We start from the raw sequence: 26,220 nt of genomic DNA on the forward strand, positions 1-26,220 counted from the left end.
TTCAATGTTGAAACTTCTTGGAGAGGCTAAACCCAGAGTAGCAAAAGCAGTTTTAAATGGAGCGTCACCGGATCTAATCAATACGTTATGCGAATGTGCACTGAATATATTATGCGGTAATCTTCCGCTCAGTCCAGTACAAAAGAAGCGTTTGATCAGACACAAGAGAAGTTTAAGACTTTTATCAAAAAAAGGCTCTTCACCATCTCGACAAAAGAAGCTTTTACAAAAAGGTGGTCTATTAGGTGCCCTTCTTCAACCTGTCTTGGCTACTTTAGGTGGAATACTAGCGGGTGGTTTATGAGATGGAGCATGCCAAGAAAATGGTATTGGTGGACCAACGTCTCTTGGACTCAATCCACACCCGAAGAGAATCACCGATAACCGAACCGTCCACAGAAAAGCTTTGGGATCTTGATCAGCAGATGAAAGATATTCTAACGCGAAAAGATATGAACTCAATCGAAAAAGCAGAGTTGTATCAACAAGTGCTGTGGAAATTCTTAAAGCGGAAAGATGAACGATCACATCAGATGGTAACTAAGACCAATCCTCAATCAATAAGAACACCTGACCCAACAGAACACGACACTTTAACAAAAGATATTATTGAGAGCGTACCTATTTCGTTGAGAAAGAAAGCGGAGAGATTATTGGATTATCTCAAAAGACACACAGAGCTTGAATGGAACCCGAGAGGGGAGATTAAATATCGCGGTAATATCATCCCAAATTCAAACGTTCTTGATCTAGTCAATGACGCACTCCGCAAAAGAAAGTCTGTCAACCCTGAAGGATGGGAATATTTTGCTCGTGCTCTGCAGGAATCCAACGTCCCACGTGATCTCATCGGTCATGCTGACAGGTGGGCGTATATTAGACAACGTCTGTCGAGGAATTTAGAAACGGTTAAACCGGAGAGAACATCTGCCTGGGTCTCATTCAAATGAAAGGAGATAAAACACTACGCGCTCGCTATTACAATCCTAATCAACCGGGATCTTATGGCGGTATTAAACCGTTAAAGACTGCTACGAAACTTAAAAAAACTGTCGTCAGCTCTTGGCTTTCTCATCAAGACGCATACACCCTTCATAAATCCGTTTGTTACAAATTTCCGCGTCGACGGATTATTGTAGGTGGAATAGACCATCAATGGCAGGCTGATCTCATTGATGTTCAACAATTGAAATCGTACAATGACGGGTACAGATACATTTTGACGTGTATCGATGTCTTCAGCAAGTTTGCGTGGGCTGTTCCTATAAAAGACAAAACGGGAGAAACGTTAAAAGATGCTTTCAGGACTATTTTAGAGTCTGGTCGAAAAACAATCCGGCTCCAAACCGACAAAGGCCTCGAATTTGTCAATAAAAGCTTTCAGCAATTTCTGAAGCGGAATGGGATTGATTTCTTTACTACTGAGAACGAGGATATCAAAGCTGCGGTAGTTGAACGATTCAATAGGACTCTCAAAGAAAAACTGTGGCGTGTGTTTACTCGTCAGAACTCTCCTCGATTCAAAGACGTATTACCCAAAGTAGTGAAAAGTTATAATCATTCTTATCATAGGAGTATCAAGTTACGCCCTGTTGACGTAACAGAGAAAAATCAAGGGGACGTATGGAACACATTGTATTTGGATGATCGACCTAAAAAGAAAACTAGTGCAAAACTTTTGATCGGCGATCGTGTGAGAATAAGTAAAAGTAGGCGACTGTTTAAAAAGGGCTACCTACCCTCTTGGACCGAAGAGTTATTTACAGTGACAAAATCCATTTCAACAACACCTAGAACCTACCAAATTACAGACGATCAGAACGAATGCGTGCGCGGAAGCTTCTATAAACAAGAACTGCAAAAAGTTGGTGCAAAAGAAATCTACAGAATTGAGACCGTCTTGGATAAGCGTAAAAGCGGACAAGAACTTTTGGTGAAGTGGGTCGGTTACGATTCATCATTTAACTCTTGGATACCAAAGTCTTATCTTCGTGTTTACAATTAATTATCATCCTTGTTGTTTTTTTTTTGTTTTTTTTTTTTTGTTTTTTGTTTTTGTTTTAGTTTTTTTTTTTTTTTTTTTTTGTTTTTTTTTGTTTGTTTTTTTTTTTTTTAAATTTTCAAATGGAAGGATCCGAAAGTGAAAGTAATAATTCCAACAGAAATTCATCTTATTGGTCTATGTTTGGGAAACGAGTCCCTAGAGGGGAGATCGTGTTCTTGTGTCAGATGATGATTGTGTCGATTGTTGTGTCTGTATCATTATATAACTTGACGCGTGACGGAGAAACAGACAGACTATGGGTAGCACTTCTAAGTAGTTGTCTCGGTTACGTTCTTCCAAATCCAACACTGAATAAACGAGTTTAATCATGTCTTATTTAGTCTTACCTTCTAATAGCAGCATGAGCTATTTTCCGAATAATTCTCCAGGGCATTATTTTACAAAACTACCCAGAGTGTTAGATTTATCGACAGAATACGAAGTCGGTTTATCAGAAATATTATTCAGTAACACGTATAACAACATCCTTGAGAATGAAGCATTTTTCGAGTTTAGAGTTACTAACGACAGCGAACAAGATACCGTACTCATCCCATCGGGTTTATACGAGTCACCGGATGAACTGGTTAAAACGATGATGACTCATATAAGAAGGAAAATAAAAAAGAAGCACGAGGGTTTCATCAAATTTTATTACGACCGTGCAACTCGCAGAGTAATGATAAGGCTATATAAGGAAGGAACTTTTTTGCACTTGAGTTCGACATTGAGCAATCTCTTGAATATTCCAAATCATTATTTATACGGTCCAACGTCTGTGTCGAGTGAAAGGCCATTACATCTAAACGTCGGATTCGAAGCAGTATACGTATATTGCAACCTCGTTCAACCTAGAATAGTTGGGGATAGCGTCGTACCTCTTTTGAGATGCGTACCGAGCGGAAATAGAAGCAAAGACATAGTTCATCATATTTTTGAGAAACCTAACTATGTTCCTCTCAGACTATTTAATTTTGACACGGTTGAAATCCTTTTAACCAACGACAAAGGCGAACCTTTGACATTTGCTTCAGGGAAGTCTATCGTGATACTTCATTTTCGAAAGAAGAGATTCGATTCGTAAAAAGTCGTCATGACAAAAGGGATCGTGTTCAAATCCAATCAAAAAGGTTACGATGATTATTACTGTACTCAAGCAGGACGTGGTCTACCCGTGTTTGTTGGTGGAAGACATCAAAGAGGTCGAGGGCTTGGGAGTATCTTTGGTGGTATTGCGAGATCTCTGTTTCCCATCTTGAAATCGGGCGCTAAAACATTATTAAAAGAAGGTGCAAAAACCGGTGCCCAAATAGCATCTGACGTCATTTCCGGTCAAAATGTTAAAACAGCTTTAAAACGATGCGCGGGGGAGAGTGGGAAAAGATTACTCAACAGAGCCGTGGGTGGTTTGACTTCAACTTCATCGCCGCCGCCGCCGCCGCCACCCGGACGTGTGACTTTGGCGTATAAAACGACGACGACCTACTCAGACACGACAAAAGACCAGGAAGAGACGTAGGAAGAACGTAGCTCAAGACATTTTTGGTTGATTATCATGGCTTTGTTACATCCCTATTCCGCAGAGAGTGTACACAGCGGACTCGATCTGTTCTCATTACCCGTCACCCAGACTGCTGTTCAGGATGGTTTGTTTGTGGAATACCATCCGATCTCTACTTTGTCGAGTGGAGGTCCGATCGAATTTTCGATCAGCGGGGGGACGTCAGACTACTTGGATTTGCATAACACATTTATGCACGTACGCGTTAAAGTAATAAAGGCGGATGGAACTAATTTAGACGCCGATAGCAATGTTGCCCCTGTTAACACCTGGTTTCATGCCTTGTTTTCACAAGTGGATATGACTTTGAACGATGTTCTGGTGACGTCAAGTGAGAACGTTTATCCTTTTAGGAGTTTTGTAGAAACAATGTTGAATTATGATCAAGGTGCGAAAAGGAGTCACCTGACAATGGAATTTTTTCACGAGGACACCCCGGGTAAACTAGAAATAACGGATAGTACAAATGCTGGCTTCGATGCACGGAAAGAGCTGGTGAAAGAGAGTAAAGAAGTGGATATGATGGGAAAACTACATTTAGATTTCATGCATCAAGAACGGTATCTAATTAATGGAGTTGATGTAAAGTTGAGGCTTATCCCGTCTAAAGATGCTTTCCATCTCATGACCGATGCTGAGGGGTTTAAGAGTGTAATTACACACGCCTTGTTGATGTTAGGAAGATTAAATTAAACCCAGCCGTGGCCCTGTCACACGAGAAAGCACTTCACATCGGCAATTGTAAATACCCCATGAAGCGCGTTGTCCATAAAACCTTTTCTATTCCAAAAGGAAATTTAAGTGCAGTGCAAGATAATTTGTTTTTATCGCAAACCCCGACTAAGATCGTACTGGGTCTAATCGAAAGCACTAGCTTTAATGGAAACTACAAAAAGAATCCTTTTAATTTCCAGCACTTTGATCTGTCCTATCTAGCCCTGTACTTGAACGGAAAACAGATACCGTCCAAAGCACTAACTCCGAATTTCAGTAGTAAACAATATGTCAAAGCTTATCACAGTCTTATGCTAGCAGCTGGACTGGTTAACAACGATGCCGGAAATGGAATAGATTATAATGCTTACTCTCAGGGTTGTAGTCTTTTTGGTTTTGATCTGTCACCATCGCTATTAGACGGAAACCAGTTTGAACTGGTAAAAAGCGAGTCGCTTAGACTAGAACTTAAATTCTCGACCCCACTAGCTGATCCGATCATTGTGTTCTGTTACAGCGAATTAGATAGTGTAATAGAAATTGATCGCACTCGTCAGGTGATCACTGACTTTTCATCATGAACAACGTAGAAATCGAAACGATGTTAAACGGACACGTTAGGGCGAGACGAATTTTTCGAGGTGTTTATCCTAAAGATAGACTTCCGAACAACCCGAATTCTCGTCAACCAGCTGCGTACATTATTAACACAGAGTCGAGTTCCGGTCCCGGAAAACATTGGGTATCTGTGTATTTTAACGGGATGGGAAAGGCAGAATATATGGATAGTTTTGGGTTCCCGCCTTCTGCGTATCCGACAATTCAAAGATTTGTGGAAAACAATAGTCGAAGCTGTAAACACAACCCGCGTATTATTCAGGGTATAACCAGTTCCACATGTGGTTTGTACGTTATATATTTCGTGTTGAAGAAAAGTAAAGGTGAAAGTTTGTCAAAACTTTTATCTATTTTTAATCCCTATCATTTTCGTATGAACGATTTAAAAGTGGCAAGAGCTGTTACTCATTTATCCCGAGGCACCTTGGTTGGGTAATCTTAATTGGAATGTTTGTTGTTTAAAAAAAAATAAATAAATAAAAGATTCCTTATGATAAAATTTATTTCGTGTACACGAAACAAGACATAATTCTATTTACTTTATACCTTAATATATGATTTTTAAAATGAAGAAAATGATGATGATGATGATGATGATAATGATGATGATTATGATGATTACAATACAATTGATAAGCATTAACCGTTTGCTTTTGATTGCTTGATTGCTTATGAAATTAAGACTTGCTTTAAATTGTTTAATTACAAATATTTTGTTGTTGATGATGATTATGACGATGATGAAAATGATGTTTATGATATATATGTGACATTGCTACCCATTAATCATTTATAAAAAAATGTTTAATGATTGAGTGTGTGAATGATCATTTTATAAGATGTGTATGGTGTATGAAAGTGTTGTTTTTTTTTTGTTTTTTGTTGTTTTTTTGTGTTTTTTTTTTGTTTTTTTTTCTTTCGTTTGTTTCTATGATCTTTTGTTTTATCGTATTTTTATAATTCTATCATTATTATTATTATTATTATTATTATTATTATTATTATTATTATTACATTTTTATTTAGATCGTAATCTTATTTGGTCAAGTTTTGTTGTTTTTTTGCTTTTTCTTTTTTATTAATATTTATAGAAAATTATAATGATGATTTAAAAGCTTGATATGTGAATGTGTGAATGACCTTAGATCATTATTGTATAAGGTGTAACTGGTGTGTGAAAGTACATTGCTTTCGATGTTGTGAAAAAATAAAACAAAATGAATTTTATTCACCAACACATGGTTTTATGTCGGTTTTTTTTTTTTTTTTTTTTTTTTTTGTAAAAGAAGATTTTAATTTTATTATATGGGGAACTACTTTTGTTTCAGTTTCGAAATGTTCACGTTAAATTTCAAAGAAAAATTAGCATAAAAAAAGAATCCTTCGAAACTGTAACAAATTGTTGGGTAATAGTAATATAATTATCAAAGAGTAAAAAATACAAGATGAAAAGATATAGCTTCTTTTATTCAAAACATAAAAAATGATTCGAATCATCAATATGATCATTAACTCAAAAGATAATTGAGTTGTTCGATTACACACCAAATCACAAAGTAAAACATCATGGGGAAAAGTACTCGATTCGTCCAACGATTGACGGGCGAAATCTCCTGTATCATAGAGGGCCACCCACCGTTGGTCTTAATCCAGCTGCTGAGTTTTTTGTCCACATATGAACCCACAAATAAAGCAAAGTTTTCTCTATCCGGGTGAATACGGAGTACACGCTTAATGTAACATAAAAAAACAATGATTCTACCCCAGCTGATCTGAGAGAATAATTCGTCTGCGACGATATACAATTGTTCTCTGGTTTCTATCAACGGACAGGTCGATAAATGTTCGTGAATATACTTATCATATCCTGCAATTGCTTTCTGATAACGATCATCTATCTGTTGATCGAGAAGCAAATCTTTCACAAAAAGTTCCATTTCAGTATCAGTCAAGACAAAAGTACACGAAGTAAAACACACATGAGACGCATTATCCAATACCTTTCTGGTATAATCTGACGAGGCATCGCTAACCAACCACCATGTGATTCGAGCCAATGATTAAGTTTTTTCTCAAGATGAAGCTAACGATCTGAGAAAAACTTTCCCTGTCTGGATGACGTAAAGCTACTCTTCTAGCATAAGCAATTAGAATCACTATCCTATACCAGTTGATATGCTGCTGAAATAATGTATCAATCATCGAGCAAAAACCCAATGGGTTATCCAATACTGGTTGTTGAAAGAGTGATTGATGACAAAGATGAAAACATTGATCTATCACGGTTCTAACACAATGGAACATTTCATCTGGTTCTACATTGAGAATTAATGCTTTCACAAGACCACTCATTTTACGACGACACTGTCCCGACAAAAATATATTTCAAAGAACCAATCAAACGGACGAGACTATGACAATATGATATCCGATCAAGATCGGAGAATTTGAAAGAACCAATCAAAAATGATTTAGACTACCGGCTGCTCTGAATGACCTTGACCTATTTTTTTGTGTGCGGCGCTGCTGTGCGGCTGACGCCTGAGCTATTTGCCCTTTGACCTTTGAGGGAATCAATGGACTTTTAATTGATTAAATTAATAAGTCATTAGACTCAGGAGTAAGAACAACGCGGCTCAGCGTTAGAGTCCTTGGACTGTACTGCGTAACCTCAATTTGCGCTGCGGCGCGGTTGAACCAGTCGGAACCTAATAACACCGGGATAGGATCCTTTTTAATCAGCTGTATAGCCCTATTATTACGCAATTAAACATTCGATACATAATCGATGGCAAATCGAACACTCAATAAACACACGCTCAGGTAGGTCACATGACCTTGCAATACAAAATCGAACTCAAAATACCAATCAATACAACATCGAACTCAAAAAAAAAAACCACTCTATACAACAACGAACTCAAAATACCAATCAATACATCATCGAACTCAAAACAAAATACCAATCAATACATCATCGAACTCAAAACAAAATACCAATCAATACATCATCGAACTCAACATATCGATTAACGGTTTCTAACTATTTACAACCGTATACTACTCAAATGCATCGAGGCACACGAGAACTATCTAGACTGGAAATGCTGCGAAATCGAAAGAGAAAACAAACCCAACCCCCAACAAGCTCACCAAAGAATAAAAGAACTATCAGGGAAAAGGAAAAGCAAAGCAGCAGGAAGTTGTATCCAAAACAAACAAGGGGAACTGCTATTTGAAGAACAACATATAGAAAGCCGATGGGTAGAATACATAGGCGAACTGTACAATGATCCAAATAGAAATGAACCACCACTGAAATTCAAAGAACCATTAAGCGGACCAATCATCACCAAAAGTGAAATTGAACATGCCATGGAACGAATGAGGGATGGTAAAGCAACAGACCCTGATGAAATATCTGTAGAGGTATTAAAAAGCCTAGGAGATCTAGCAATTGATGAACTTCACATATTATTCAACAATATATACAACACTGGGAAAATTCCAGAAGATCTCTGTAACTCTATTTTCATAGCAATACCAAAGAAAGCAGGTGCAGTCAGATGCGAAAATTTTAGAACTATAAGTTTAATAAGCCACATCAACAAAATACTGTTGCGTATAATTATCAACAGGCTAAGGAATAAGATTAACCCCGAAATCGCAGAAGAACAATATGGATTCCAACCTGACAGAGGGACAAGGAACGCAATATACCTCCTCCGTGTTTTAAGTGAACAGGGTTGCCATTTTGGCCCTTTTTGGGGCCAAATCCGAGATTTTTGGCCCTTTTCAAACACAGTTGGCCCCCCATATATCATTTGGCCCTTTGGCCCTTTTTTGGCCCCTTTTGGAGAGCGATTGCCCAAAACGAACCCAACTACATAGCGTTTAGTTCAAAATGAATTTTGTTCAATTTATCCACATCAAGAAAACTGATATGTGCATGCACACATCGATATTCGTAGTATTACTGATTCGAGTGTTTGAGACATTGATCTGGCACCAAAACCCTCCTCGACCTGTCTCTGCAATGAGCTTGCATGTGCTGAGGCAAGGAATCTGACAACGGACGGCGTTGACTTGGAGTTCGGAAATTGAGAGGGGGGTTGCGTCCGGTCGGCAATTTATAACACCGCGCCCTCCCACTCCCCAAATGTCTGTATAATTGAAAAACAATGGAACTGCCGACTCGCACCTCAGAGTGCATCCTTGACCTCGGGCCTAACCCGGGGTCACACACACATCATGTTTTCCCCCGCCGTCTTTTAAACCAATGTATGCACACCATGGTGGTACCACCCTGCACAACTACGTCACTCCCATAAATCTTGCATCATCACATTGTTGTCTCAAGTGCTGGGTCGAGTTTGAAACGATCAAATCGAGCGGGTTTTCGATCGAGTCCTCTAAAATCGAGTCGGTTTCGGGCGGGTTTCGAGTCAGTGACGTCATCGAGCAGTGATTCGTTTGAAAAAAAAAACACGAGCAACTCGTTTGCCACAGGAAACTTCACATACCCCTCCCTCTCTTATGTCTGTGGCTGGCTTGACTGCAGCTGGTTATGATGGGGGCTGCCAGATGGCCAAGTTCAAAATTGGTTACTAAGAAACGCTTTTCTATTATTATTCATTTTAAAAAAAAAAATCTTTTATTTAAAAAAAATGAAAAGATAAGTTTATCCAACTGTAGTCGATTGTTTTGTTAATCAAAACAAATGAGTTTTTCAAGGGAGTCAGAATGCTTGTGGTGTTGGGCTATTTGGGGTCTATTTGACTACTTGGGCAAGAAGAAATCTGGCTGTCTGGCAGCCTTGATTATGATCGTTCGTCGCATCACACACACATACACACACACACACACACACACACACACACACACACACGCCATCAAACAGTTGTTGATGGTGAAGGGTTGAGACCCCCCCCCCCCCCCCTCCCACCACCATCATCCCGCTGTCACCTTAACATTTCATATTTATGTCGCGCCAAAAGTTGTCGGCCGCCCCCACCTCCCATAATTTGTCACTGGTCGTCATCGCCTCTTGTGTGTGCGGGAAAGGTCGTGCCTTTCATTTCATTATTTGAAAAATAAATGAACAAGAATGGTGTGTTTTTATTAGGTAGGTAGATAATAATAATATTTAGCAGGTTCCACACCCAGACACACACGGATTGCCCGGACACGATGATAACGATGCCGACGACAATGGATGACGATGATGATGATGATGATGATTATCGTGTTTCTGTTTAAAAAATGAAATACTTTAGCAGGTTCCACCCCCACCCCCCACACGGATAGACCGGACCCGAAGATGATGATTGTGGTTTTGCTGGCTGTTACGGCTGTGATGAGGATGATGATAATGATGATGATGATGATGATGACGATGGCGCAGATGGTGATTATTTGTTCGGTCGCTCAGTGGTACGGTGTCTCTTGTCACAAAATCAAGCCTTGTCAATGGCCGGATGAGTGACAGTGATTGTTGAAAATTGTGATCCAGACGTTAAGTCCGTGTGTCAGGCACTTGACTCAGGTGTGAATGTATTCTTATCTTATAAGCAATGACGGGTATTGTAAAGAGCTTTAATACAAAAAGACTCCAAACAGCGATCGGTACCTACTGTACGAAATGGATGTATGGTCGATATGGCGTGCCGGAGGAATAAATTAAATAAAATATTGTGAAGTTCATTGAGCATGGTAAATCCTTGGAAATGCGCTTTGAACTAATACACCTGCTAGACAACTCCGATTCCAATATAAACGACTGATTAATATTCCCATATATAAACTATAGTTAGCTGAAAATCTTTCTTTGTCGGGACTCCAAAAGTATGGAACGAATTAGACAAAGAAATCAAAGGGTCTTTTAGGAGCACTGATTGATTTTAGATTGATTATTACATTGAAATGTGTTGATATTTATTTTATCCATTATTATTAGGGTGGTGGTGGTGGTGGTGATGATGATGATCCCGCTGATATGATGGTGATGATAAATAAATTAAACATAATTCCCTTTATTCATCCCATAGGGGAGATTCGTCTTTCGGGTCTATTCTAAGGGAAGACTGGAATAACCCAAGCGATAGCCGCAGTGCAGCGCCGCAAATTTAGTTAGGGCAAGGTGACTTGCTCAAGACCACTCAGCGGCGGGTGATCGAACTCGGTACCTTTCGGGTGCCAACCAAAGACCGTACCGCTGCCCCTGATGATGATGATGATGATGATGATGATGATGATGATGATGATGATGATGATGGGAACTAACAAAGAATACACAGGCATCTAAAATTGAAACATTCCATATTCAAAGCTAATGTTTTACTTTAAAAAATTGAGCTTTACAATATCCACTAAATGTGATCAAAGCGCTTTGTAAAGGGGTCCCCGGTCAACAGCAACATTTAATATGTAGGACGGGACATGCCGCCTGTTAGGCGATATTACAATTTTTCAGACAAAGACAACGCTGTTAACGGCCAGGTACTCATTTTACACCTGAGTACGGTGAGAGAATGTGAGTAAAGAGCCTTGTCCAAAGACTCAACTATGCACCGAGCGCGAGGCTCGAACCCAGGACTTTCCGATCCCAAAGCGGGTGTCATACCACTAGACCATTATAATGCACGAGAGCCATGGTCGACTAGAGTACTACCTATAGTTACGTCATGACTAGACCACATAGCCGCACTACTGTAGGAGTGTTCATTGATAGAGGGATGCGTGTGTGTCATAGAAATAGCCTTAGTGTGTGTGTGTGTGTGTGTGTGTGTATGTGTGTGTGTGTGTGTGTGATAGTCAAACTTTAGTAGGTTTAATGAAGTCTTGTCACACACGCGTGATACACCTATACGAATTTCCCTGCCACTGCCACCCAGACACACTAACATCTGACAAGGAGTGAGGGCTGTGGAAGAACCACAGACTACCGTGTGCAAACATTGGCGATTGGTATCGGATGGCAAACTGTGATCGTTTGAATTTGAAATGATTCGAAACACTCGTTACCCCTCCGCTCGCTCGAATCCTGATCGTCTCAAGCTCGTCTCACGTGTCAAGATCGTCTCAAGCTCACAACCCGCTTGATCGTTTTACGATCCAGTGATCGTTTTACTAACTCGCTCTTCCGGCATTGAGATCGAGCACTGACTCGTGGCTTGGCGCTCGGTCGTCGATCGAGTAAAAGCGATCAAATAACCCAACACTACTCAACACACTCTTGATAACGCACTCGCCCACCACCAGATACCTAGCCATCTTTTCATTACGTTGGTCTTAGCTCTCACACCACAGAGACATAGAATTCATCTGGTTTCAAAATGCCTAAATGGAAAGGTGCTTATGATAGTGGCAGAAAATATAAAAAAGAATGGGAGCTAAAATTTCCATGGATACGAAAAGCAAGTTCTAATTCTGAAAATGCATTTTGCAAAGTTTGTCACGCTGAAGTGGAGCCGAGACTGTCTCATTTGAATCGTCATGAAGCAACTCTCAAGCACAAGCAGAAATTACCGAGCACGTCTCAAGCAACCATTCAGGTAGGAACTTTTTTACGTAACATTGTGTCAGCTGCTGTTATTTTTATGCCTAATATCTTTATCATAATATTGCCATAGAGCCTTTGTCAACTTGGGCCCATATCAAACCAAATCTAGAGTCTAAAGTGTCTAGCTCCGTGAGCCGGAATCACACTGGGTCAAGAGGCTGAGAGTCTTAGACAAGCAGCCACTGTGCCATTATGCCAATTTTATAGAAATTCATTTTGCCCAGACAGCGGCCTTTAGCGGCCGGCTCTTTTGTTTTCCAAGGGTCAAGGGCTCTTTAACGTGCACATGGGACTTCCAAGATTGTTATCAGTCTCCGACAGGACGAGGCGCTCGATAAACATACTGATAAGATCAGGGAGTCGATTAACACAGACGAAACGGCCATTTTGTCCCCATTGGTACTTCAACCACAGACCTCTGGATTACGACCCACGAAAGACATATATATTACATTGCCTCCCCCCCCTCGCTCTCTCTCTCTCTCTCTCTCTCTCTCTCTCTCTCTCTCTCTCTCTCTCTCTCTCTCTCTCTCTCTCTCTCTCTGATACACATACACACATCCTCTTCTCCCGTATCTATGTCTCTGTCGCTCTCCCCCTTCCCTCTCCCCGTATTTATGTCTCTGTCACTCCCACCCATCCCCTTTATCAGTCCCTCTATCACTCATTCTCACTCTCTCTCTCTCTCTCTCACTCTTTCTCTCTCTCTCTCTCTCTCACTCATCCTCTCTCTCACACACACTCATTCTCACTCTCTCTCACTCATTCTCTCTCTCTCTGCTCTCTCTCTCTCCCTCTCTCTCTCTCTCTCTCTCTCTCTCTCTCTGTGTGTGTGTGTGTGTGTGTTTGTGTGTGTGTGTGTGTAGCTAGAATATAGTGGTATTTATTACTTGTTTCAGGTGGCTAAAACCCCAAGGTCGCTCTCATTAGAGATATCTGACCCTACTAAAAAGGCGGAAATCGAAATCACGGCTGCTGTTGCCTGTCACTGCTCAATAATGACTATAGATCATCTTGGGGAGATACTGGGTCGCTATGGGCATGGAAGTACTCTTGGATTCATCAAGATGCACAGAACAAAATGTTCAGCACTCATACAGAAATGCATTGCACCAGCTTTGAAGGAAGAATTGAGAAATGGAATAGCAGGGAAAAAGTACGTAGTCATCATTGATGAATCAACAGACGTAGCCAGCCAAAAGCTACTTTGTGCAGTTGTTAGCTATGTAAGTGACACAGTTGGTCCAGTTACAAACTTCCTCAGCCTGATACCAGTTGTGGACACATCTGCTGGAACGCTATTTCAAGCCCTGAAAGAAGAGCTACTCTCATATGGCATGGAACTCTCCAACTGTATTGGTTTTGCTAGTGATGGAGCATCAGTCATGGTCGGTCAGAACAACAGTGTGTGGACTCGCATAAAAGAAGTTTCACCGGATTGTGTACAGATGAAATGTATTTGTCACTCATTGGCATTGTGTATCTAACGAGCTTTTGCGGAATTACCATCCAACCTTGGCTACTTGTTAAAGGAAATTCCTGCATGGTTTTCACATAGCACTTTAAGGAGAGAGGCCTTTAAATCCCTGTTTGATGTTATGAACGCAGATAGTGGGCTACAGAGTGGTGTATCTGTGCAGACACCATTTGAACGGTTATCGACTACCAGATGGCTTGTGCGAGGCAAAGTTATGGGCAATATTCTCGCAAACTGGGAAGAACTGCTAGGATATTTCATGGTTGTAGAACAGTCTTTGAAGAGCCAACCAGATGCAAAGTTCAAAGCAAGATTGTTGAAAGAAATGTTGAACGACCGCTTCAATTTCCTGCTGTTGCACTTTGCCACACCAGTGGTACAGGAATTCGAGAGACTCAATGCCTTATTTCAAACAGACAAAGCAGATCCTCACAAACTTTACAAAGAACTGGAGCTGCATCATAAGAGCCTAATCAGTCGCATCTACACCACAGATGGCAAAAAGAAAGAATTGGAGGATGTGGAATTTGGGTACAAGTTCACAAATGAATGTAGTAAATATGTACTGGAATTTGTAGCCAATGAACAGCAACGCCAAAGTGTGGAGGAAAGGGTGCGTCACACCAAAGAAAGATGCCTGTCCATGTTAGAGGTTGCTTGTGAGCAAGTCAAACTAAGACTTCCATCGACAAAGGACATGTTCAAAGGACTCAGTCAGCTTAGTCCAGCAAAAGTCCTTAACCAAGTGGACAAACCTGCATTCAGCAGCCTACCGTTCCTTCATTTGGTTAAATCAGATTTGGTAGAGGATCAATACAGACGTCTAACTTTTATTGACTGGTCAGATGCGGAAGCTTTCAAAACCACAGGACTGCCAAGTGACACCCATACATTTTGGTTTGGAGTTATGAAAACACCTGGATATGAAGAGCTAGGTCAATATGTGATGAATTGCCTCATTGTTCCGAGCAGCAATGCAGTCATCGAGCGTGTCTTCTCATTGGTAACGGCCACAAAAACAAAGCCCCGCAACCGAATGGGAGTACTTTGTCTTGATGCAATAATAAGGATCAAATCTCATCTTCAGCAACGATCCAAATGCTGTAAAGATTTTGTGGCCACAAGCAAGATGATTGCACTCCACAACACAAAGGTGTTGTACACCAAATCAGATGAGAAGGATGAGGAACAGCAGGAAGAGTGCATTCAGCAATTCCTGTAGATTGGATAACGAATATTTAAGTTAAATGTAAATACTTTATTTTCTTTTCCACTTTAAATGTATTTAATCGTAAATAGCACTTTATTTCAGAATTATTCGTTCGTTCATATAAGTTGTGATTAATTGGAATGACATGCGATGAAAATATACAAAATTAGAATCAGGAACTACGGAAACCCTCAATGTCGTCGAAAAGTACAGGATCACTCAGGTCTGTGATAAGGAAAATGTGTCCCAAGTTGAAACAATGGAAGAAATCACTTTAAAATTTCGTTGGAGTTAGGTAGGGCAAAAACTTTGTGGACCAAGGCCACCCACCGTGACCTTCGCACCCACCCACCAACTATCCTTCACCAAGAGCAGTTATGGCAACCCTATGGATATGTACAATCTGAGTCTGGCAACATGCATACGACCCCCTTTGCACGTAAGTTCACTCCTCTTTATTGTGCACATATGTTTGTATGATTATCTGTATTCGGATATACATTCTGTAACGTTTAGTGAACACTTTCCGTATTTTGGCCCCAAACCGTCTCATTTGGTCCTTTTCTTGTCAAAATCTGGTCCCACGACAAAAAATCACCTGGCAACCCTGTAAGTGAAAGAGCTATACAGGTTCAGACCCCACTATACCTCTGTTTTGTCGACTACAAAAAAGCTTTTGATAAAGTACGCCACGAAGAAATACTAAAACAACTGCACTCCATTGGCGCTGATGAGAAAGACCTCAGACTCATGCAAACATTATACTACACCCAGCAGGCATCTATCAAAATCGGAAACTCTATAGGAAATTCCATTCCTATTAAAAAAGGAGTCCGTCAAGGGTGTGCTGCCTCACCAAATCTGTTTAATCTATACCAAGAAACAATCATGAGGGGCATAACTAATATGGAGGGAATAAAAGTAGGAGGTCACACCATAAATAATATAAGATACGCAGACGATACGGTACTCATTGCAACATCAGAAATCCAACTTCAAAAGATTGTTGACAAAGTGGTAGTAGATAGTGAAGCCAAGGGAATGGAAGTGAATATCACCAAAACGGAATGCATGGTAATACAGAAAAACCCCGAAAACAACAACACCTGCAATATAACGATTCACGGCGAGCAACTTACCAACGTAGAAAGTTTTAAATACCTAGGTTCAATAGTGACAACAGATGGAAGATGTAACCGAGACATACGAGCAAGAATAACTCAAGCCAAACAGGCCTTCATGGACCTGGGAAACATTTTGAAAAACAAACAGATGTCGTTCGGGATTAGATTCCGAGTCTTGAAGTGCTACGTGTGGCCAATCTTCTTATACGGATGCGAAAGCTGGACTACAAATGCAGAAACACAAAAGAACATTGAAGCGTTTGAAATGTGGTGCTTGAGAAGGATGCAGAGAATATCGTATACTGCACACAAAACGAACGAAGAAGTGCTAAAACAAACATACCAACAAAGGAAACTAATGCCCTTAATAGCGGGTCGACAACTATCCTTTTTCGGACACATAGTAAGGAAAGATAAGAATGAATACCTGGCAAGTTGTGGAAAAATACCTGGTAAACGCGCCCGGGGGAGACAAAGAAAAACACTCATAGACCAACTGAAGGGCTTCACCAACCTAACAATCCAAGAGCTGTTTGAAAAAGCAAGGGACAGGGAGGAATGGAGAGAGATAATTCATGCAGTATCCGAAGCCTGGACCAGGCATGGAACCTAGAAGAAGAAGAAGATAAAAAAGCTCAAAATATGCATATCATCATCATCATCATCATCATCTTCATCATCATCATCATCATCATCATCATCATCATCATCATCATCATCATCATCACCATCATTCATCCTCCTCCTCCTCCTCCTGCTCCTCCCCTGCTCCATGACCATCATCAGTCATCATCATCATTCAACACTCATCATCATCATCATCATCATCATCATCATCATCATCATCATCATCATCATCATCATCATCATTATCAGCATCAGCATCAGCATCATCTCCATCCTCCTTATCATCATAATTTTCAATATCGTCATCATCAGCATCATTATCATCGTCATCGTCATCATTATCATCATCATCATTATTGATATGTATCCGTAGTCAATAGTAAACAAACGCCTTGTGTCTTTTTGTTGGTTCTTCACATCAATGGTACGAACAAGACGCAGTTTGTTATTGTTTTGCCGCTTTTGATAGATAAGAAGGTCTGACTGTGTGACGCACACGAGCAAAATTAGCAGTTCTGATAGGTAACTGAACACAATTGTGGGCTTTATTTAACATTGTTGTAACAGACAATAATTTGCGTCGGTTAAAGGTATCTCCACCACAACAATGAGCCCATTAATTTGGGTTATCAGACCTTCAAATATGCACACGTCGGATGACACAAAAAAGAGGAGCGCAGAAAATATACTAGCTCTATTTATGGCTCTTCAAAGACGCGCGTTTTCATTTCATTTTGCTGCAACCCTGACTTCCAGTTCCTTTTTTCAAGTCTTTACCACGTATGTTTTAATCCTGTCAAATTTCATAGAGAATGAAATATAAATAAATAAATGCATAGACGAAATAATTAAATAAATAAACTGGGTTGAACATGACGTGTGTCAGATATTTTATTAAGAACATTTATTTTTCTTTCTTGCTTTTTGTCTGGCACCTTTCATACACACTTGTTCAGATCTTTGTCAGATATTTTCCTTTTTTCTTGATGCTTCATGCGCTATTTAGGTGCGGAAATACGTCACAATAAAGTGCCGTCCGTTACGTCAGTCTTATTTATTATTTGAACAATGGCGTTATAATGAGCCGATTTTGCAGAGTGGACCCTAAGTTATTGAAGTTGAGAGACAAATGCCAGCCTCAGAGACCTTTGTGAATTGCAGATAGAAGCTAAATATCTTCTTTGGCAACGAATAGGTAAAGGGATATCCATTAATTAATTCCTGAGTTAATATCACTACGTTTTTGTTTAGTCTTAGTTTACAAAAAACAAAGTCTAAGTAAACAACAGCCTGTGTATGAGTATGAGTATGAATACTGTGCGCATCGTCGTAACCAAGGCCAAGAATCGCTGTGGAGTGTTTTAGACAGATTTTGAAAAACCTGGCCAACAAGCCGAGGTAAAGTCTATGTGAAATTTCAATTTAAGACGCACCACAAGAAAATCTCTAACTTGTTTTTAACCGCTTCACGTTCCAAGTTGTTGAGAGCTTTTTTACACGAGGCCTACCAATCCCGGGATAAAATTCTATTCCCAAAACAATACACCAATAACAAAACCCCCCCCCCCCCCCCCCCCTTTCTAGCTGTATGTCCCCAACGAAGTCTAACACAACGATGACTTCTAATATCACATCATCATCATCACCACCACTACTAAAACTACCACATCATCATCAAATTGTCATCACTCTAGAACTAGAACCACATTATCATCTCATCACTACAATCACCCCATCATCAACATTACCACCACTTATGACGACAACCACCATATGATCACTACTACCACATAACCACCACCACTATATCGTGACAACCACCAATAGGTAGCACCCATGGCCGACTAGAGTATTATAGTAGGGCTATGGTAGCACCACATCATCGTTATCAGAATCACAAGTACTACACCTGCAGTCACCATACAGCCATCAATACTTCAAACATAACCACATCATCACTACTACTACGACCATACCTCTACAGCACCATCATCATCAAAACCACCACTTTTATAACTGGAACCTCCACATCATCACCATCACTACAGCAACAAGAAACACATCATCACCATAACAAAAATCACTACTATAACCACCACCACATCATCACCATTATATTACTACTACTACTACTACTACTACTACTACTACTACTACTACTACTACTACTACTACTGCTACAACTACTACTACTCCTGCTACTACTACTATTACTACTACTACTACTACTACTACTACTACTACTACTACTACTACTACTACTACTACTACCACTGCTACTACTAACACTAGTACTACTGACTCACCACTAATACAAACAGTGCCCTCATATCAACATCATCGTCATCATCATCATCATCATCATCATCATCATCATCATCATTATCATCATCATAATCCTCATCAAGGTCACAATTGCATCAACTCCCACTACATCATCACCATCACACCACTACGAGTACAACCACCACCACAACCACAGCATCACTAATTACCATTACTACAATCATCATAAAATTATTATCACTGCCACCATTACTACAATCACTACCTCTTCATCACTACCACCAAAACTTCAACGTCCAACACTCCTGCCACCACCACCAAATCATCACCACTACTACCACAACTAGAATCACCAACTCCACATTATCACCACCACAGCCACAACTACAATCACCACCTCCACTTATCATGACTACCTACCACCACCACTACTACAACCACAACTATATCCCAACTTCCACATCACTACCACCAACACTACCACAACCACCACCATATCATCATTATCACTGCGACAATTGCTACAACAATAACTACATCATCATTATTACCACATCATCACGACAACCACCACATCATCACTACCACCATTTTCCACAACATCATCATCACTACCACCATTTTGACATAACTTTCACGACTACCAACTCTGTTATTCATATAAGTGACATTTCATTTTCAGTTGTATATGACACGTATTTTGGACAATATGAGTGATTCCTGTTGACATCAGATGTTTGTTCAGAATGTGTTTACTTATAGAATTGGATTTTCTTATGCTGAAATTCCTGTCACAGCCTTGAACCTCTTTCAAGTGGTATCTGAAATTATCTGCAACCAAACTTTTAATTTTGCGTTTTTGCATTAGGTTGATTTTTAAAGATTTTTGTCATAGGATTCTGAAAAATGCTGACTAGTCCTTCAGAGCCATTAGGCCCATGGATCTGGAGTTTATCCTGGTTTCTATATAGCGTGAAATGGGCAATAGCAATTGCTTGGATAGGACGCTAGTCTATTACAAAGTACTTTCTCAGCTACCCATTCACTGCTGGGTAGACAGGTTGTCAGAACAAAAATCTCAACTGCTCCCGGGATCGATCTTGATCCCTTTGTGTGTGAAGCGAGTGCTCTACGAACTGAGCTAACAGAACTTCTGAAAATGCTGAGCCCATCAGTAAGTTTTTATTTTCTTGATAGGAAGGTCTCATATCATGCTTCTCTTCTCCAATTTTAACTGCTGTCAAACATTGATTCTCATCCAATTGTGCCAAAATTAGATTTTGTGTAATTAAGTCTGATTTCTTTTCATTAACAATGTTTTTCAGATACTGAGATGCTGGCATTAGAATCATTGCAATGTAGAAATTGGAACAGTGTGATGAATGCATGATTGATAACATTCTTCTGAAGGAGGGATTCCTCTGAGAGGAATAAAACATAACTTGAGGTAACACACTTTTTAAAATGATGGGAAAACATGATTAGATGATGCATCTCACTGAAAAAGAAAAGAAAAACATTACTGTACAGTGCAACACCTTCATTAAAAAAAACCAACTTTGATACGAGTCATTTATGGATTTAATAGCAGAGCAGATAAGTATTTTGGCTTTAAATCAAATTAAGCTAAATTTGGTTTGAGTTTTGTCAGTGACTGTTTAAGTGATAAGATAATAAACTCTGGCCTCTGCATTCTTAGGTTAAGCCCTTTACATGCTTTGCCTTGCTTGCTTCGTGTGAAGGATGATTTGCAGTTTTGATGATTGAGAGGTGCAATGTCTCATCTTGTTTCAAAGACAATTGATGACATTAATCTTCAACTGAATGGATAAGTACTGGCAAAACTCTGGACCGGTAGTTTGTATTATCTTTGTGTAAGATCTTTTGTCATATTACCCCGTTCTTGATTGTAAACTCGATTCACCTTATTGTGCTTGAATACTTAGCTTTAGATAGTGACAGTTATTTCAAGAGGGCGCTCAACTGGTAACTTATACTGTTTGAATTGAATTTGGTCCATTATGGCCTTCAAGGGTTAAAAAAAATAAAGGACTGAAGCTCCTTTACCAATGAAATTTACGATTTATGTGTCACAAATGTTAATTGTATATTGCTATGTTGCCATTTGATTGGAATGAGCTTCAACGTAACACATTTTATTATTGATGAAATAAAAGAAAATTAAGTTAAATAAGGTCTTTAAGAAACATAAGCCCTCTGCTAGTTATATGCTCCGTGGAGCTAATTGACTCTTGAAGGTGGGAACAAAATAAATCTTTCTTTCTTGCTTCAAAGTTATTCAGCCGTTCAATAGTTCCAGCTCTGGTCATGAATATTCTAATATAAGTAAGTGAGTACTTTTCTCTATACTGATTGGTAAGTTGTCCTGTATTTTGTCTTCACTCAAATGTGAGCAATAATGGAATTCACTTTTTCCAATCTACCATGGGATAAACGATCCTGTCTTTGGTGTTGACAAGTTGTTTAAAAATATACAACTTAATGATAATGGCAGGATGCTTTAGAGTTTGATTGACTTTTCACAAATGTAACATCATTTGACCACCAATGTATCTACAGTGACACGATTGTTAACAAGCAATCAGTGTCTGAAGTTCAATCCTCAGTCAGGAAGACTTATTTTTACAGATTATTTTGTATTTTTGTGTGTCACTGTGTTATTTATATTTAATTTTTTCTTGGGTTTTCTTTATAGTATTCTTTGCCTTTCACTGTATTATACACCTTTTTCAGATTATTATCTTGCACAAGTGCCTGCTCTTCTGTTTGAGATCAAATGACTGAAAAGATAATCAATTGCATTTCTTAACTCGAAGAATTCAGATACAATCTTATACAAATAGTCAAATTAGATTTTTTAAATAAAATAAAAAAAATCCATCTTACTCTTAACTATTATCATTGTGTGCACTTGTTTTAATTTTTCTTATTTTCTAATTCACGCTGCTGTCATCATCATTGAAGCCTGTATGTTTGTTCAACTGTACCTGTGTCCCGTTAAGAACATCCCTGTACACCCTTTGCATCATCAAGAAACAAACAATGAGTTTTGGATACTCTAGACCCCATTCAACTGACTCGTGGAGATCTCGCCGTCCATCTTTTGAACTTTCAAGTCGGTAAGTAGTTTTTATTATCTAAATTTTTGGTATAGTTGAATGCTCAAAATGCATTGTTTTCTTTTTTCTTTTGCAAAAAAGTTTATGGATTCATAACAAACGAATTCTTTACCACGAACTCCATTAAATGGAAATAAAGGCACATGTAACTCGTCATGTTTATTTTCTTTTAAGACAACTTATTACTTTTATATTTAACTCCTACCTACATCCAAAGCATAGGACATCAAGCCAAAATGTTCATTTTGTCGTGTCTACCAAGAAGGGATTGACATCATATTGGGTTTATTTATTTTTCCTCCTTATAATTTAAGTGATGAAGGGCTAATAATATTGGTATAACAACATTACAGAGCAATTCAGGATGTTTCAAAAATATGACACAGTTATTGTGTGATTTTTGAGTTCCAAAGCATTGTCAGAGTGAATAACTATCTATTGATAAAATACTTCAGAATTTAAAAATTGTGGTTTAAAGTCAAGTCAGTGAATATTTTTACCCCTAAGAAACGTTAAAATTTGGCCAGAATATTTCAGACCTGATTTTTAAAAAAATGAGACATTAAATCAAGCTTAACAATGTGTTATTTGTTTAACCACATACTATTGTCTGTTAATTATTCGTCTTTGAATAAGTGTTTGAAGATTTGTCAGTTCTAAAACATAATCAAAATCTAAATCAACCATTGGGCAATACACATTGAAGACTTATTATGTTTACTTGTGATGAACATAGAGATAAGGAGTTGTTATATGTATTGTTATTATATCCATAATATATAAATGTATAAATATATTATAGGTATAATATCAACCCACCCTTAATGCTCTTTCTCCTGTAAAATGTCTGTCTTTGTTCAACCTCTTGATGAATTTTATTGATAATGCTAATCATTGTATTCATTAATTTCTTTAAAAAAATTTTTGTGGCAAATATTGAGTATCGCTGCACTCAAATTCAATTATTATTTGACCTTTTGAAAACAGAATGCACTCTATACCAAGAAATATCATAAGCACTGGCAGACATACGGGAGGAAGCTATACCTCAGAATTTAATTTCGGCGTGAGTACTATCTGATTTTTTTTTCTTTTTTTAATGTTCACTTTTCATAGTGTAAAAGACATCTTATTTTTAACCTATTCGTGTATAAGATTTGATAAGCCATTAACAACTCTGTATTATCAATGTGTGTCCTGTTAGCTTTCTCTATGTGATTTATCAAGATCATAAATGATGTTTCAACCTCTTATGCGACCAATCGTCTCAAAACATAATTATGCCAAGTTAAACTTGATGCCAAAAAGTGAATTTGTATTAAAATAATCGGTCATATAAAATATCAGTTTGTCATACTCTGGGAAACAATATATAATAAATTTCATTTTCCTGGATAAAACTGATAAACTTATTTCAAGACTCATAACATTGGGTTATAAATTGAGTTTCAGTTTTCAAATGAATCGAACACAATGCCGCTTTGAGGCAATGAGTCAATTAAAGGGTTTGGTAGGTCACTCTAGCTGTCTCTTCCATCGTTGAATGTCTGTTGCCTTTTCCATATTGCTTTATGACTATTGTTTTTGATGATACTTTTTGGTTGTGCCTAAGGTATGACTTTCTTTGATCTTTTTTTTGAAAGGTTGGGTTTTTTTGGTTTGTTTTTTTTTTTTTGCGGGGTTGGGGGGTTGGGGAGAGTTAATGGGAGATGAGTTTTCTTTACTTGTAAGTCATTTATTTTAAAAATCAAATTGCTTGTGCAGCGCTGCCTTGTTATAGGCAGTGATAGATATTATATTAAGTGTTATTGGCTGGATATGACTCCAAGGCAGTCTCAGGCCAGATGTCTAGATAATTGGTTTCTACTTAAGTAATTTCAACAAATTTATTTCAAAATTCTTTAAAATCATGAAACTTCATGCAAATAAGTGTCATAGTTCAATTTTGATACTGTAGATACTTCTTTAGACATATTTGGTTTTCACATTATTTCCATAACGTCAAGGCATAAAAAAAAAAAATCACGATTGTCTATTATTTTTTTGGTGTAACATTTATTGAATTTTGATGTGTTATTTTTTCTTCTCTTTTTGAAGGAGAGTCCGTTTTATTACACGCATCGCAACGATTCAAGGTAAGAGCATAAATGAGAACTCTGAGTCAGTTTCATAGAACATGTAATGATATACTTTTATTCACCTTTTATTTTCCTTTTGTGTTTTATTTTGTCAAATAGCTCATTTTCTAAGATTTCACATTTTGTACCAAAACCAATTTTGTACTTTGAAATAGATTCAGTAATTTAATTGAAGTATCTTGATTAGCAACATTATCAATTAGGAAATTGATTTGGTTTACTTTTTGAATGTCATCCCATACCATTATATTCATTAAATCTATTATTTATTTGGGAGATTCTGGCAATGTCTTATAGTGTCCGTCTTGAACTTTTATCTGTCCTTGCCCTTTAGTGAGGTCACATGGTTTTGAACAGGCTCTAGCTGGATATATAGGACTATGAAGAAAATAAAAGTGAGATTTAAATGAGTGGTTTTCTTGAGATATGGTATTTATTTCTTATGTTAGTCATCTGAGGGTGACCGTATTAGTATTAGGAACTAATTTTGTCTTAGGATCTCCCTTTTGGTGAAGCTCTTATGCTATTATTTGTCTGAAACTTTGGGCGATCATAGGTTGGGCACATGAATAGATTTTGCTGGAATCTACTTTGTTGTCATGTTTATGGTTTTTGTTATGCTTTTTAAAAAATAACTTCCTGTAACATATAATTATCTTTTATCCAAACATAGTATTGGTCAAGGCAATTTGAAAAAATCATGACAAGTTTTTCAGGCTGTTTTATTCCAGGCTAGATTCTTGTAACAATTAACTGTTTTTGATTTATCAAAAGATGTGGTTTCAATGTAATTTTTTTTCCTTTTCACTAAGCAGCAAAAGTCCAGAGAGCTTGTCCTCTCACAATTCTGTAAGATCCCTAGACAGGGAAACTTTCAGTGCAAAGTACCCACATAAAAATTATGACAAGGAACTTCAAAGAAAGATGACATTTAACCTGCATGAGGAAATAGAGAAACCTTTCCTGACCATTGTTTTGGAAGAAATCTGTGATCCTGACAGGTGGGTGATAACAAGTATATTTTGTGACCCGCCACCTCAATCCGATATTGGGGTGAACCAGGTGACAAAGTGTCCAGGTGTACTTATTTGCAGGTTGATTACCCAAATTGTTATGAGCTCATTGTTGTAATGGAAATGGTCTTAAACAAATGCAAAATATTATCCATTACTACAGTGTTAAATCAAGCTCATTATGCAATCGGTCACAGAACTGCAAAAGTATGTGCACGTAGCAAAGAGTATATTTAGAATCAAAATGATAGGAGACACGACATTTTTGTTTTTAGCTCCTTAAGGATTGATATTATTCCTTATTCTTTATAAAATTGAAAATGTTGGCAGAAGTCCCATATTTATGGCTGTAAATCCAATTTTCATCATCTGAACCGTCCTGACATAATACTGAATACTGTTCTAAAGCGATGAGTCACAATTCATCTGACCACCTTTGTCACAGCTTATGTCCAAAGAGCAAATTGCGGCTTACATCTCAAATCTTAATGTTAGGCAAAGGAAAGTGTTAATTAAGGAATTTGTGAGAATACTGTCAAGTGAGGTAACTAGAAATAAGATTTAATTAATTTATGACCCATCACCTCAAAATGCCATTATGTTAGATGATTTAGATGCTAAAAACTGAATTGAATGTCAAAAATCTGAGGCATGGGTATATTTTTTATGCTATAGTGAGAAGAATGAAAATAAATCTGAAGAGCGAT

At 38.3% G+C, this 26,220-nt stretch overlaps 5 protein-coding genes across 10 annotated transcripts in view; all 5 read left to right on the plus strand.

The window, feature by feature from the left end:
* The first annotated feature begins 3,599 nt into the window (after positions 1-3,599).
* Positions 3,600-4,298, plus strand: LOC144976503 (uncharacterized protein F54H12.2-like). Its single transcript, XM_078920792.1, has one exon. It carries the CDS (start codon positions 3,600-3,602, stop codon positions 4,296-4,298), a length of 699 nt encoding a protein of 232 aa, XP_078776918.1.
* Positions 4,299-4,357: 59 nt separating this feature from the next.
* On the plus strand, positions 4,358-4,900 carry LOC144976504 (uncharacterized protein F54H12.2-like). The gene has a single exon (XM_078920793.1). It carries the CDS (start codon positions 4,358-4,360, stop codon positions 4,898-4,900), a length of 543 nt encoding a protein of 180 aa, XP_078776919.1.
* Positions 4,901-12,146: 7,246 nt separating this feature from the next.
* LOC144976957 (E3 SUMO-protein ligase KIAA1586-like) lies at positions 12,147-16,791 on the plus strand. The gene is made up of 2 exons (XM_078921606.1): positions 12,147-12,490; positions 13,398-16,791. Exons 1-2 carry the CDS (start codon positions 12,272-12,274, stop codon positions 13,983-13,985), a joined length of 807 nt encoding a protein of 268 aa, XP_078777732.1. The 5' UTR covers positions 12,147-12,271; the 3' UTR covers positions 13,986-16,791.
* Positions 14,097-16,791, plus strand: LOC144976956 (uncharacterized). Its single transcript, XM_078921605.1, has one exon. It carries the CDS (start codon positions 14,097-14,099, stop codon positions 15,195-15,197), a length of 1,101 nt encoding a protein of 366 aa, XP_078777731.1. The 3' UTR covers positions 15,198-16,791.
* Positions 16,792-17,988: 1,197 nt separating this feature from the next.
* Positions 17,989-26,220, plus strand: part of LOC144976955 (uncharacterized) — a 34,156-nt gene continuing 25,924 nt past the window's right edge. For 4 of the 6 annotated variants that reach the window (XM_078921598.1, XM_078921602.1, XM_078921600.1 and 1 more), the window contains exons 1-6: positions 17,995-18,131; positions 20,548-20,669; positions 22,208-22,362; positions 23,350-23,428; positions 24,460-24,497; positions 25,313-25,501. In XM_078921598.1, the coding sequence (XP_078777724.1) occupies positions 22,286-22,362; positions 23,350-23,428; positions 24,460-24,497; positions 25,313-25,501 (383 nt within the window). In that variant the 5' untranslated portion in view covers positions 17,995-18,131; positions 20,548-20,669; positions 22,208-22,285. Of the gene's footprint in view, positions 18,132-20,547; positions 20,670-22,207; positions 22,363-23,349; positions 23,429-24,459; positions 24,498-25,312; positions 25,502-26,220 lie in introns of all 6 variants that reach the window. The other 2 variants (XM_078921599.1, XM_078921603.1) reach the window with 1 other exon arrangement.

The sequence above is a fragment of the Berghia stephanieae genome, chromosome 7 (genome assembly GCF_034508935.2).
Source record: "Berghia stephanieae isolate SIO BIC M18660-M18661 chromosome 7, UCSD_Bste_1.3, whole genome shotgun sequence".
Lineage (NCBI taxonomy): Eukaryota > Metazoa > Mollusca > Gastropoda > Nudibranchia > Aeolidiidae > Berghia > Berghia stephanieae.

Bases quoted from the DNA above. Each gene is read 5' to 3' on its own strand.
- LOC144976503 (XM_078920792.1), top strand. From the start codon at position 3,600: ATGGCTTTGTTACATCCCTATTCCGCAGAGAGTGTACACAGCGGACTC.
- LOC144976504 (XM_078920793.1), top strand. From the start codon at position 4,358: ATGAAGCGCGTTGTCCATAAAACCTTTTCTATTCCAAAAGGAAATTTA.
- LOC144976957 (XM_078921606.1), top strand. From the start codon at position 12,272: ATGCCTAAATGGAAAGGTGCTTATGATAGTGGCAGAAAATATAAAAAA. The intron at 12,491-13,397 runs GTAGGAACTTTT...TACTTGTTTCAG, and splicing joins CGTCTCAAGCAACCATTCAG to GTGGCTAAAACCCCAAGGTC.
- LOC144976956 (XM_078921605.1), top strand. From the start codon at position 14,097: ATGAACGCAGATAGTGGGCTACAGAGTGGTGTATCTGTGCAGACACCA.